We start from the raw sequence: 13,963 nt of genomic DNA on the forward strand, positions 1-13,963 counted from the left end.
AACCTGGAAGAGTTTAGGCACATGGGCTAGAGACACCCCTGAATTGTGGAAGCTTAGCTCAGTGGTGATTCTCATGGGAGCATAGGAGACCAGCACATTACTTTAAATGTAGTTCATAAAGATTGTGCTCAACCTGTTTTATATGACAGTAAGGTGCTCCCTCCCCCACCCCCCACAAAAGCTGCCCAGAGAAGCCAGTTCCCACTCATTAAGTCCAGCCACGTTCAGAGTGACGCAGTGTACAGGGGCTCTCATGAACCTCTTCAGGGGACTGTGGAGAGAGGCCAATGGCCACTTGTCTGGAATGGGCTGGGCTGGGGAGACCTGGCTTACATGGCAGGGCAGGCTAGCCCACCATGGTAGAAACTGCCTCATCCACCAGCCCCTGAGCACCTGCCCGTGTGCCCTCAGGCCATGAATCACTGGGGCCTCACAGGAGGAAACTGTGATAACCTCAGGCCCCAGGAAAGGCCACCCGGATGCCTGACTGACCCTTCTAGCCCAGCTCAGCCCTGCCCCCCCTTCCCGTCCCCCCAGCCCCATGTGTCCCTCTGCATCCCCACCCCTGCCTTTAGTCTGCACCTTCCTAGGCCTGGAGTTCCCTTCCTCTTACACCTCCTGTCAGGCTTTGGTCTCAACTCCTGAGATCTATGGGAGTGGCTTCTATTCTCAAAGTCCTCGAGGTCCCCCATCCTCCAGTTCCTTTCTCCCCAGGCTCCTGGTCACTTGGGCCCATGAGCTGTGGAAACAGGACCACCACTGACTCAGCGCATGGCCCCAGCACTGGTCCCTATAAGGTCAGAGTCCAGAGACTGCCTTCCAACTGGGCCACAGGGAGGCCAGGGCTCTGCAGGCTGGAAACAGGGAACTATGGAAGGCTGTTGAGCTGGAGAGCAATGAAAAGAGATGGTGATTTGGAGCTAGATTCCAGAGCTGATGAGGAAGGGAATCAGAGAGACAGGACAGGGCCCGTGTTGGGGGACCTGCGAGGGACAGGATATCCCTCTTTTCTAGGAGGAAGCATTGGAACAGCCCATGCTTTTGGACCCCACCAGTAGCCAACAGAGTTGCTTCACAGATCCCAGAAAAGCGGGTTTTGATGACTTGGAAACATGTCAAGGGAAGTACTATACAGTACTGAATTTAGAACAGGAAAAACAACTTCAACCCAAGAGGATAAAATTCCCCCCAGAAACTCTGTATCCCCATCTGCTTCAAGCACCAGAGGACGACTCCTCCTCCTCCTCCTCCTCCTCCTCCTCCTCCTCCTCCTCCTCCTCCTCCTCCTCCTCCTCCTCCTCCTCCTCCTCCTCCTCCTCCTCCTCCTCCTCCTCCTCCTCCTCCTCCTCCTCCTCCTCCTCCTCCTCCTCTTCACAGAAGTAGCTCCACAACACCACAGGAAACTCACCCACAAGGAAACTGAGTCCACTGTGACAGCTGTGAGCCTCACACACCTGGGTGCGAAGGAGGTGACAGCACCGGGACCCCAGTGCTCAGCCACTGAGTTACAGCAACTTCCAGGGGCCGAGCTAAGCCAGGAGGCAAGCCAGCCTCCAAGACTTGGAGGTGAAATGAATGGCTTTTTGAGCAGCGATAATGGCCCAGGAAACACTGTGTGGCCCTTCCACGAGTGGTGCCGAGCTGGTGCTGGCTAATGTGGTTTATCTCTGTAATCCTGGTGGCGCCCAGAGGCGAGCAGGATTGTCCTCAGGTCACAGTCCATGTGCCCCTGCCCCCAGCACAGGGATCAGAGTAGTGGAGGCCCCTGAAAGGCCCACTGGGGGAAATGAGCACAGCACTCATGAATACTTAAGAGGAAAGAGGAAGGGAGAAAGGGAGGAAAAGATAAAAAAATGGAAAAAGGAAAGAAGGAAGAGGAAGATGGAAGGAAGGAGAGGGATGGAGGGAGAGAAGAAAGGAGGAAAGAAAGAAAGAAAGGAAGAAGGAAGGAAGGAAGGAAGGAAGGAAGGAAGGAAGGAAGGAAGGAAGGAAGGAAGGAAGGAAGGAAAGGAAAGGAAAGGAAGAAAAAGGAGGAAAGAAAGAAGGCTGGGGAAGAGAGGAGGGAAGAAGGGAAGAAGAAGGAAGGGAAACAGAAAAGGGAAGGTGGGAAGGAAAGGAGAGAGGAGGGAAAAGAAATGGAAAAGAAGGGAAAGGAAGGAAAGGAAAGAGAAGGGAAAGGAACAGGCCGGGAGTCAAGGCGGGGGAGGGAAAGGGAAGGAAGGGATAAGAGAAAAGGATAAGAGTGGGAGGCATCAGAAAATACTGCATTTCTGTTAGCACTCTCTTTGACAAGAAGACAAGAGACATTATTGACATGTTTCTGTTAGATAACACATGGCAAGAAAAATGTCTCTCTTCAGGTTAAAAGGACCCCCACAGCCATGTTGATGTGTCCTTGTGTACTTATTAAATCAACCAAATTGGTTTAATGAGGTGATAGAGCAGAGCAGTGTTTCCTGTGGGCAGAAGGTCCTAGGCTGGGCATGTGTCCAAGAGAGAGTGGCCCAGAGACCATGGTAGCGGTGGGCGCTACTCAGGCCTGGCAGGTGCAATCTCACAGGATGCCCAGAAGGCCCTTGGCTCTCGCAATCGGCCATGCTGCCCTGTTCCACTAGGACACCATGAATTCCAACACCACCCAACATGGCAGTCGGAGTGGGTGCAGCTCTCTTTGGGTGCCTTCTTAGCAGCTTCCGTACCCCTGCCGTTCAGTGTGCCAGGCCAGGCGGGACTCGGATTTGGGAGTCACACTGCTGCATCCTGAGGCCCTGGTCCTGCTGGACCAGCCGGACAATTAATTAATTACTAGGATCCTGCTCAGAGGCCTCGCAAGGGCCCAGCCGGCCCGCATGTTTACATGCTCGCTCTTCTGTTTGGGGCCTGTAAATCCGTGTCAGATGTTAATGGAATAGCCTCATTTTTCTGCCGAGGTGGCATCCCTGGGTTGTTTGCACTCAGAGTGGGCGGTGGGCTGTTCATGAGGGAGGCCAGGACTTTATTGGAGGCCATTTGTCAGGCCGTAGACAGCCCAGCTCCCTCCTGCGGCCACTCCTCCCCCCTCCCCCCCCACCCCCGCACCCCATTCCCTCTACCAGAGACAGCCCTGCTTCCTGAGCTGGAAGGGGGGTGGGGGAGAACCCACAAAAAAAAAAAAAACTGTGTGTGTGGATAATTCACAAAGGATTCACTCCAAAGTATGAAAACTAGAAATAAGTAACTGTTTAATAATCCAGAAAGCTCTGGCGCCAGGCACCCACTGGCAGCCTCGCCCCTCCTCCCAGGACAGAGCTACCCACCTGGCATATTGAAAGTCCCTCCCTCCCCCTCTGGGTGGAGAGGTTTTATGATCAGGAAAGCAAAGGGACAAAGGCCCAGAGAGGGAAACTAAGCTGTCCAAGAGCCCACAGCCAGCCTGGTCCTTGGGGCGGGAACACCAGGTAGAGTGCCTCGCAGAAGGGCTGGGTGGGGACCTTGGGAAGCCAGAGGGAAGCTGGCCTGTGAGTAGCACTGGTTGAAGTCAGGACCATTGCTCCAACTCTGCAGATGAGGAAGCTGAGACCCCAACTGATGGCACATAGCCCGGGCAGGAGAGGGCGTGCCAAGGGCTAGGGAGCACAGGCTTCACTCTGAGCAGCTGGCCTCCACTCCCCTTTTCTCTGCGTTCACTTCTTTCCAGCTATTCCTTAGCAATCTCACTCTAATCCCCCCCACCCCCCACCCCACCACCACCCTCTGCTTCTCAGCTCCCAGAGCCTTTGCACATACTGTTTCCTCTCAGGCACACTGCGTTCCTTCAGGGTCTCAGGGATCTGTCTGCTCAATAGTCACCTTCTCAGGTTGACTTCCCAGCCCAGACTGGCTGGTCCACACTCAGTCCTGTTCTCTCTGTGGAAAGCACTTAGGGGGCATGATTAGGAGTCATGAAAAATTGGGGATTCTGCCAGCGCACAGTGAACTTTTAGCAAATGTGACCCATGGCCACAGTCACTTAGGAAACCCATGGTTAGCTAGGCATTGGTGCCTCACGCCTGTAATCCTAGCTACTCAGGAGACTAAGATCTGAGGGTTGCAGTTCAAAGCTAGCACCAGGCAGGAAAGTCTGTGAGACTCTATCTCTAATTTCCCAGCAAAAAGCCAGAAGTGGAGCTATGGCTCAAGTGGTAGAGTACCAGCCTGAGCAAAAAAAAAAAAAAAAAAAAGCTAAAAGACAGCATCCTGGAACTAAGTTCAAGCCCTAGTACTGGCAAAAAGGAAAAGTAAAGAGAAAGAGGGAGAGTAGAAGAAAAAAAAAGAGAAAGAAAATGATAAGAACTTGACACCCACTAGGATTTAAAAAATCAGTTGCATGTTTTATTTTGTTGTCTGTTTTGTGTTGCTCTAGGGGTTTTGCTGGCTTGCTCAGCTTGTTTGCACAAGGCTAGCGCTCTACCACTTGAGCCATACCTCCAACCCAGCTTTTTGCTGCTTGAGATGGAGTCTCACATACATTTCTGCCTAGGCCGGCTGAACTTGAACCTCTATCCTCCAGCTCTCAGCCTCCTGCATAGCTAGGATTACAGATGCGAGCCACCAGTATCTGGCACGTTTTTCATACTTCTGTTGTTGTCTCTTGATGCCATGCACAAGAAGGGCAGAGACCCTTGGTTTCTATGTAACCAAACAAACCCTACCCCAGTATCCCTCTCTGCAAGCACGCTCTTGGTTCAGGACCATGCAGGGCCTGAGGCAGGCCCAGGCTTGGTCAGGCTGGGGACAGTCAAGGATCCAGCGGGGAGGGAGTGATGGACAGTGGTAGGTGGGGATGCACCTCAGGGAACCTCGAATGCTGCCCTCTAGTGGGTACCAGCCCTCTCCATTTGCACAGCTATCCTTGGAGCCGACAATTTTGTCTACATCCTGGGCATTTATGCATTTTGAATAGTCTTCCATCTGGCTTTGGGGGTTGTTTTCCTGGCCACCATCTGCAGGAGGAGCTCTCTCAAAAGCCTAAGGGTTGTGTCGATGATTTGGCTGTAGTTTAATCCTACTCTGCATCTGTGTTACTCAGTACCTCAGTTTCCCCATTAGTAAAGGAGAGAATCTCATAGGACCTCTCTCAGAGGGTGATTGTGTAGCACACAACCAATAGTACAGACACCAGTGCTTCAGAGTTAATAACTAAGGTGGTCTGGATTTTACTGCTTCCTTCCCGGCATCCATGGCTTGTGTGTCACTTCCTGAATTACGGTTTCCCTCCCTTCTCCCCCCCCCCCTCCCCCAGTCAGATTTGTAACCACCCCTAGGCCCTAAATAACCACCAGCATTGGGCAGCCTGTTGCTGGCCCTGCCCTGCCCCCTGGTGTTCATTCTAGGCATTGCCCCCCTGGCCTTCCTGTTGGGCCCTTTTCTGCAGGTTCAAGGACTGGCTCTAGGGCAGTGGGACCAGAAGACTTCAGTGAACTGATGGTGGGGACAGATTGAGCTACTACATTGCTGAGCTTCCAGCCAGGCATGGAGCCGATGGGCACATGGCAAGGAGGTGGGGGATGGGGAGCCCCTGGTAAGAGCACACCAACCGCTCCCTCTGCTAAAACAGGTCTGTCTGCCAACCTCAGAAATGTCCCCATTTCCTAAGGGGCTACTCCAGGGACCTTCCAAAGCCTGTCCTTTCCAAGAGTGGGCCATCCACACTTTGTCCTGAGGTGCAGATCTCTGGCTGTTCTCTGAGTCTCTGTGGACTCCTTGGTGACATGGACTAAGGATGAGGCCTCTACCTGGTCACCATGGTCCTGAGTGACAGCTGGGGCAACATCTCCACCCCGCCCTGCACTGGGGAATCTCAGGAAACCAGGGGAGTCTGATTGCATTGCAAGGCTGGGAAGGGCCACTTGGGGGTTTTCCTGCTTCTTGGCCAGGTAAGGCTGCATCAGTCAGGTAGAACTAAGACAGCTGCAGAACAAGCAGCCCCAGAACCTCAGGTGCTGGGGCCAGAGGCCCAGGCTCTCTATTCCATAGGGACCAGCAGGCAGTCAGGACAGGTTGCAGGGAATGATGCCCCAGACCAAGGTCAAGGAATCTTTCTGAGCACAAAGTCTCATCTGATGGCTTTCTTGTGATGTGCTGGGATACTAAGGACAGCCAGCTAGACAGGCCCAGGGAGGGCTGGAGGTCAGTTCTTTCTGTGGTAGAGACCAACAGAGTCCCAAGTTTGGGCCATCTGGCATGGAAGGACCACCCTATCCTGGCCTCTGGGCTAAGGTGCCCACCGAGGCCAGAACAAGGGCTCCTCCTGGTGGTGCATTGCAGAAAGTGAAGGGACCAGATTCTTGCCCACCTCCCAATAGGGCACCCAAGGAGCCCTAGTTGAGGCCTGTGTGCATGGCCCTTTTGAGGCAGGGAAGAGCATCAGACCAGAATGGCCTTGGCCAGGGCCCCTTCCTGCGCCTCAGGACCACTCAGGCCCTTTGCTTGTGTCCAAGATATACAGGTAGGCGCATAGTGAGCACTAGTTTACAGCCCTTGGCCACGTGCCAGGCTAGTGCCAGGACAGCGCAAGATCGAGTCTGGGCCAAGGGAGAGGTCTCATAGCATCTGGAAGCCCTTTCTGAGATTGGGACCCTCAGCTTCCTGATAGTCCTCTTAGCCTCAATGGGATAGGGGTGAATTAACCAGCACCTTAACATTTAACAGCCCAGCTATAGGGACTCCAGACTCTGGGGCCCAATGAGCTTAAGGACTGGGAGGGCTCCAGAACCTGAGCCTGGAAAAGAAGCACCGCCCAGAGAAGCCCAGTTCAGGGCACTGTCTCCCATTAGCTGTGAGAACCGCAAGGGCACTCCTAAATTGTTTCTAGATAGGAGCTGATAAGCCCCTATCTCTTGCTGAGGTCTGGGCTGTGAGTATCCAAACAATATCTGAAATCCCCGCCAGCCTACAGCTGAATATAGGCCCAGAGTGGCACCAGCAGGACCTCCCCGCCCCCTGCATCCCTGAGGTACAGGAGGAGTCTTGAAGGGGACCCTTCCTCTTCGGTTCAGGGATTAAAGATGGGGTGTCCCTTTGGAGCATCCAAATTGAAGATGCTCAGAGAGAAGGAACTTGCCCAAGGTCATGGCACGGGCGTCCTGATGACTGTCACAGTGATTTACCCCCACAGTGCCCCACAGCCAGGGGCTGGTTGGCCTGGAGTGCAGCTGGGTCTCCTTTGAAGAATTTGCTTCCAGCTTGCCCAACTCCCCACACACTTGGGTGATCCTGGCCACACATCGAGTCTCTACTTCCTTCTCTGGAGTTGTGCTAGCTTCTGTCACTGTCACCTGGTGAGACCCATGAGGATCTGAGGCTGGGACCTGCACAGAAACTTGAATAGCAGACGTGGCCTGGGGGCAGGCCAGTCCCACATCACTGTTAGAATTCAGTTCTCCTTGTCATCAGGCGCATCCCTGCAAACAGCCCTGCCCACCATGCACCGTGGTTACCAGGTTGCCATGGCAGCATGCTTCCCATCCTCAAGTCGCTGGAGGGAGTGGCCAGCGGGGCTGTGGGGGGGGGGGGGTCTGTTGTGAAGGTGACCTTGCCTACAGGACAATGCACAGAAAGATCTTCCCCCATAGCTGCAGGGCCAGGGTGGGCGCTCAGGCTGTTACACCAGGGCCCCAGAAGCTCTTCTGCTGGCCCCCACTAGCCAGGCTGACGTCATGGGAGCTTTGGGATCCAATCCCAGTCTCTCCCTGGGGATGCTGGTGGCCAGGCCTAGGGCCTGGGCAAGGCGGTGCCTGGACCACAGCAAACGAGGCAGAAACCACACAGACATGATTCTGTACAAAACCTGAAATATTTTTACTTTTTTTTTTTTAAAACTTTGGTCTAAGTTGCCTTAGACCTCATGGACTCGATACAAGAGTAATATGAATTGGGAAATAAAACACTTTAATAGCCACGATAAACTTTTGTTAGAAATGTACATGTTGCCAAAATAATAATAAAATTAAAAAGAGAGAGGAAGAGAGAGGACAGCTTGATGCCCGGGATTAGATTATATAAATGGTCACAAGGACGGGGGGAAAGGAAGCTTTAAAAACACCAGTTCTGCGTGTCTGGGACTGGGGGGGTGAACTCCCTCACAGCCCCAGGCCCTGGGGACGGTGGGGTGGCCGGAGTCCCTGCTCACAGGACGGCGGGCGTGGGTAAGGCCTCCGCCAAGCTGCCTCTCCTCGCGGACAGAACACCCAGGTCATGGGCATATAAACAAAGCTCATAAGAAATGTACAAATATAAAAAGCTACAAACATTAATAAATTACAGCATCACAAAACACAGAAACACTTCACAAGGTGCTAGTAAAATAACTGTTTCCCCGATCCCTCGTCATACAAGAAGGAAAACAAAAGAGCTGGTATGAAAGTTGAAGACGCGTCTTCAGAACGTGTCTGAAATACATCTCTTGTGGACTATTTGCTTCTGTTAGAGGCAGAGTATATAAGGCTGCGCACACGGCACTTGTTTTTCAGGCAATACCTTAGTTCCTAAAAGAAAAATAAGAGTAAGAATAATAACAAAAGGAAAGAAGGAAAAAGGAAAAAAGCGTCGGAACCCAAGTGTCCATCGTAGTCGGCAAAAAACTCGTATAAAGGTTAATGAAGGACTCTATAGAAAGAAACTCCTAGGAGATACTTTTACTCTTATAAAAAGGAAGTCATTTAAAAAGCTATTTACACGCTACATTCTATGAAAAATATGCTTCAGGAAATACATCTAAAATTAAAATACAGGATTGCCTGAGAAACAAATCCAGCCCCTTCGTGTCAACCGGCAGACATGCCATCCAGGACGGCCGAGCCCTCGACACCACGTGCCCACGCGGGGAACACAAGTGCTCATCCACAGGCACCGCCGCCGCCTGGCTGCGGCCCGCCCACCGGTCCGCCTCAGGGCTGGGGGGCCTTGGCCAAGAAGTGCTTCTCCAGAGTGGAGCCAGCAGTGCCGGACGGGGCCTTCCACGCGGCTTGGCCTGGGTCCCCCGGACCCTAAGACGTGGCTGAGTCCTCGCCCTTCCCCGGGAACCCCACATGAACACACCAACCCAGCTGCTGGTCCTAGCCTCCCCAGAGAAATGGCCCTGGGCGGTCAGCCTGACTGCCACCCTCCAACTGGGGGAGCTTGGGGCAGGCCTCTCCTTGATGGCTGAGTGCTCTGTGGATTTGTCTGAGACCTCTCAGAAAGAGAAAGGAAGGGGTTGAAAGAAGCATCCTGCTCCCTCCTCCTCATCTCTGTGTTCTTTGCCTTTTTTTAAGCCTCTGGAGGCTTCCAGCCTGTGGCCAGCTCAGACTCTGGGGCTGATGAGCATTGGCTCAATCCACCTTCCTGGAAGGACTCAAGCTCCCAGCAGAGCTGCAAAGGCCCTGCAGTCACACCCACACTCCGGGGTGCCTGGAGGCTGTCTGAAACTGGAATGGTCCTCAAATTGGCTTTTGAGGAACTGGTCACTAAGCAACGTGAGAAAGGATGTCCATATTCAAAACGAGGGACAGCCGCTCACTGGGCTCACTCCGCCTGCTCAAGGGACAGACGCTCATTTGGGGGAGTGACAGCTGGGAGGAGGTGAGGCGCTCCCTGGGTGAGGCAGCTTGGCCACCCTCCTTGGGAGGGGAGGGGCTGATGTTTAAGCGGGGCTCCGGGGGTCCTGAGCAGAGCAGAAGGATCCTGGCTTTCCGAACTTTAAAGGAGCAGTTTTCCATTCCGATGAATTTTCAGAATTTTCCCAAGCCTCTGCTTGGCGGTGGCCATGCCCTTTTTTGTACGTTTTCCTGTGACGGGGAGGGGAGGACATGGAAAAGAAGACAAGTGAGAAGGCAGGGGAGCAGACCACAGGTTGAGGTTCCCAAAGACACTGAGGGGCCCCTCTCCATCCCTGGAGAGCCCAGCAGCTTAGTAGAGGGGACTCTGAAACCACCACCACCCCACCTAGACCTAGACTCAGGATGCGGCTGGCACCGGCCCGGGGCTGTGGTGAGTGGGGCCGACTCAGGCTTGAGCACAGGAGATGACCCCGGTCTCCATCCCCTGGGAACAAGGCCATGCCAAGCCATGACCTCACAGCCACCACTGCCAGAGCACGGGCAGCTAGCTGAGGGTACCCCAAACACAGAGGGGACAGTGCCCTGGGCCCAGCCTGGTGCATTTCTGGTCACTCCCAGCCTCAGCAAAGAGATGAGCACACAAAGACTCCACGTCCGACCCTGGGCTGAGGGGTCCTAACGCACAGTCATCAGAGCCTTCCCAGCCCCCACCGGTCATGCAGAGCCATTTCCTGATCTTTGTTGTCTTCTCGGACAGACAGGGTCTACCCGCAGGGCAGGCCAAGTGCAAACACTCCTGAGTGGGGCGTTCAAACGCTCAGACAGGAACTCATACCCCATGATCTGTGGTCCCAGGGCTGGTGTCTCCCCTCAGCCTGTACTATCCTCTCCCACAGGACAGGGTCTTCGAGTGGGGGTGGGGGTGGGTTGGGAGGGGGTTCCCAAGGGCCCGGCCGAGAGTGGGCAGGACAAGGATACCTTTGGCAGCGGTGTTGTTGTTGGGGGATGATGCGGAAGGCCGCCTCTGCGTGAGAAAGACTCCAGGGGCCATGGGCTGGGAGGTGCGGCCAGGCTGGGCCCCTGCAAAGGCGCCAGCTGCTGTGTACTCGTGGTCGGCCAGGCTACTGCTGTGCGATTCAGGTGGGGGTTCAGGGGAGCTGCCCTCCTGTGAGGCCTGGCTACTGGCCGTGCTAGTGGAGGCCGGGGTGGTGGAGGCCGGGGTGGTGGAGGCTGGGGTGGTCGAGGCTGGGGTGGTGGAGGCTGAAGTGGTACCAGTGGAGGCGGAGGCCGAGGACGAGACAGCGTTAGGAGGCAGCTTCCTTTTAGTGCTCTTCTTCTTCCTGCTCTTCTGCTCCTCCTTGGAACAAAGCATACAGGCATGTCACCCCCAGGCGGCCTTGGGCACTGAGCCTGCTCAGGCTGCCAGCGTGGCGGGCAGCCAGGATGGTCTCTGCCTGGAGACAGGCCACGGAGGAGACTCAGCCCTCAGGAACCCAATTGTGGCCCAGCCCGGTGAGGGGTCAGCGCTGGGTGTTGGTGCTCCAAAGCGTCCTCACCAAGCTAAGCAGGGCTGAGGGTGAGAACGGAGCTGCTCTGGGATGCGGGGCTGTATGGAGACGTGGCACTGGCGTCCAGCAGCTGCCAGCCTGGCCCCCTTTGGTGTGCTCACTAGGCAGCTTGGCACACTGGACAAGTCCTCCACCCGGAGGCCTTACTCTGAGCTGTCATGGGCCTCTGGGCCCTCAGATACCCAGAGGCAGCCGGGCTTGGATCAGGACCCTGAGACCCCAGGTCTCTGTCTGTCTGAACTGGGAGGAGATAAAGGCAGCCAGCAAGATTGGAAGAGCTTGTGGAGATGGGCCTCACTAACTTGAACATGGTTCCTAGGGAAAGAAAGCGCCCTCGGAGGTGTAGCGGGGGGGCCTGTGTGGCCCTCTGGGGCCTGCACTAGAGGACAGTCCATCCACAAGGAGACACAGTATCTGGGGTGGGGCTGTCAATCCAGTTTGTCAGTCACCCAGCTGGACGCTGTGACCAGGAGGAATGGGCCATTTTATCATCAAATACCGCAAGTCATCTGGGCAGAGGATGGACATGGGTGTCAGGGAGATCAGTGGAGCTAGAGGAAGTGAAGGCCTGGCCTCCGTAAGGATCCCCGCCACCCCTTCTCACCTGCTGGGACAGCTTGGCTGCAGCAGCTGCCAGCCCGGTCTCAATGGAAGCGACTCGGGTCCCCTCACGCACAGGCCTGTCCTGCCTTGGCACCGATGGGCCAACCCTTGCTGTGGAAGAGAAGGACAAGCCCTTTAGCCTCCAGCCCTTGCCTACCTGCCTCTCCAGGTCTGGGTGCCACCCTCCAACTCCACTCAGTTACCGCACAACTCGAGAGGTTGCCACCACACTGGGGTGTCCATGAGGAATGGGCTGGGGTGCCAGCAAACTGTGAAAGCAACCTAGACTGCAGGGGATGGCCCCCCCACCATCCCAATGGCCACCCCAAGTAGGTGTCCCTTAGCCACAAGATACAAAGGTGCCCCTCATATGGATATGGATGAAGGAAGACACCTGTGAGGGTAGGTGGGTCTGGAGGTGAAAGGCTGCAAGTGAGGTCAGGGCTTGGGGTCCCGAGACCCAAAGCAGAGCCCCAGTCATGCTCCTATGGCCGCTGGCCAGTCCCCCAGGAGAGCAGAGCTGTGGCTAAGAGGCCATGCCTGCCACACACAGGACAGCACAGGCAGAGCCTGTGTCCTCTGCAGTAGGACGGATGGCAGATGATGACATGGCTGTTCTTGTCAGACGTCAAGCCCCCGCCCCTGACACTACCTGTGGGACTGTAGGGAGCATCATCCGAGCCTTTCCTCTTCTTCGACCGGGACTTGAAGACAGGATTGTCTTCATCAGACTCCAATGAGGGGTAAACTGAAGAAGGCAAGGGGAGAACAGGCCCCTGAGTTCCTGGGCATGGTGGGGCAGAGCTGCAAGGGCCCACAGCCTAACAAACTGGAGCTGCCAACAGCGAGCCCCATGCTTGGGCACGGGTGCTCAGAAACCTCCAGACAAGAGGGTGCCTGCACCCACCCAAGCCACCAGGATACAGCTGCTGTCTCAAGCCCTTTTTCTCTCACGTCTGTCACCTTGAGCATTCCCATGGTCTGGGATGCTGGTGGCCACACCTTGGGAGCAGCTGGGGCCAAGAGCAAGCGATCAAGGCAAGGCTATCATCAAAGAAGACAGCACTGAAGAGCTGGGAGCTGCGGGGAGGGGGGCTCGGAACTTCCCAGTGACTCTGGGCATGGGAGGCATGGGGAGGAGACTTGCTAGGGCCCATGCACTGCAGGTCTGTCCAGGAAACTCCAGGGCCTGTGGCTCTGGAGACAGCAACTGAAATGGGGCATTCCACACCCCCAACAAGTGCAGAAAACAGGAGTTCACTTTGCTGTCAGCCTGTTTGTCAAAGCCTAAATCTGTCCACCAGATGTGGGGCAGGGCCTGCCTTGCCCACGGGTGCCACAAACTCAGCAGCCTGGCTGGACAGAACCTCAGCCTCCAACCATGAGTACACTGTTGAGAAAGGCCCGGACTGAGCCACGGCATGCCCAGACCTGGTAACGGTGAGCCTGGCAGCACACAGGGATGGTGATGTGTGTGCTAGAACATTCCCTGAGGTGTAGTGGCAGCCTTTGCCCTCAGGTCCTCCATGTTGGCTGAAAACAGCCCCTCCAGAGCCCCGCCTGAGTGGAACTAGGAGTCAGGGCCAGTGCCTGACTCACCATCTGACCTCAGGTGTGGCCACAGGGCTCAGCTCTGTGGAAACCTAACCTGTCAGGCAGGTCCTCAGAAAGTTAAAGACACAGGCCTGTGACCTAGCTTGGGGCCCTGAGCCCAGGTCCACACACACATGTGTGGAACTTCCACATATTACCACACACACACACACTCACAGCAGCACTACTCACAACAGCCCAAAGAACCTATCAAGGAATATTACTCAACCTTACAAGGGAAGTATGTTCTGGCACCAGCCAAAATATGGATAAACTTGAAGATGGTATGCTGAGTGAAATAAACCATTCATAAAAGATCACATGCTATATGGGCCACTTACATGGAATGGCCAAAACTGGCAAATCCATAGGGACCCAAAACTTATGAGTTGCCAGGTGGATGGGAAAGGGGTGGGATAACTGTTAATGACAGCAAGATTTCTTTTGGAGGGGATAAAATGTCTTGAAATTATGGCTATAACTGCACATATCTCTAAAGACACCACAGGCTAACGAATTGTGGATTTTATGATCTATGAATTACATCTCAAAACGCTCAGGCCTCTGGATGGGCTCCCAGTGGGTGCAGCTCCCATTCTCAGAGCGTGCTGCCTGCCACAGGCCCCGGGCCCCCTGGCTCCA

General features: G+C 54.9%; 1 protein-coding gene across 3 annotated transcripts in view; it reads right to left on the reverse strand.

Annotated features, from left to right (window-relative positions):
- Positions 1 to 7,794: 7,794 nt before the first annotated feature.
- Positions 7,795 to 13,963, reverse strand: part of Phf2 (PHD finger protein 2) — an 87,755-nt gene continuing 81,586 nt past the window's right edge. For all 3 annotated transcript variants that reach the window (XM_048341646.1, XM_048341565.1, XM_048341476.1), the window contains 4 exons: positions 12,381 to 12,476; positions 11,730 to 11,839; positions 10,536 to 10,914; positions 7,795 to 9,785 (listed from right to left, as the gene is read on the reverse strand). In XM_048341646.1, the coding sequence (XP_048197603.1) occupies positions 9,697 to 9,785; positions 10,536 to 10,914; positions 11,730 to 11,839; positions 12,381 to 12,476 (674 nt within the window). In that variant the 3' untranslated portion in view covers positions 7,795 to 9,696. The remainder of the gene's footprint in view (positions 9,786 to 10,535; positions 10,915 to 11,729; positions 11,840 to 12,380; positions 12,477 to 13,963) is intronic.

Source organism: Perognathus longimembris, chromosome 1 (genome assembly GCF_023159225.1).
Source record: "Perognathus longimembris pacificus isolate PPM17 chromosome 1, ASM2315922v1, whole genome shotgun sequence".
Lineage (NCBI taxonomy): Eukaryota > Metazoa > Chordata > Mammalia > Rodentia > Heteromyidae > Perognathus > Perognathus longimembris.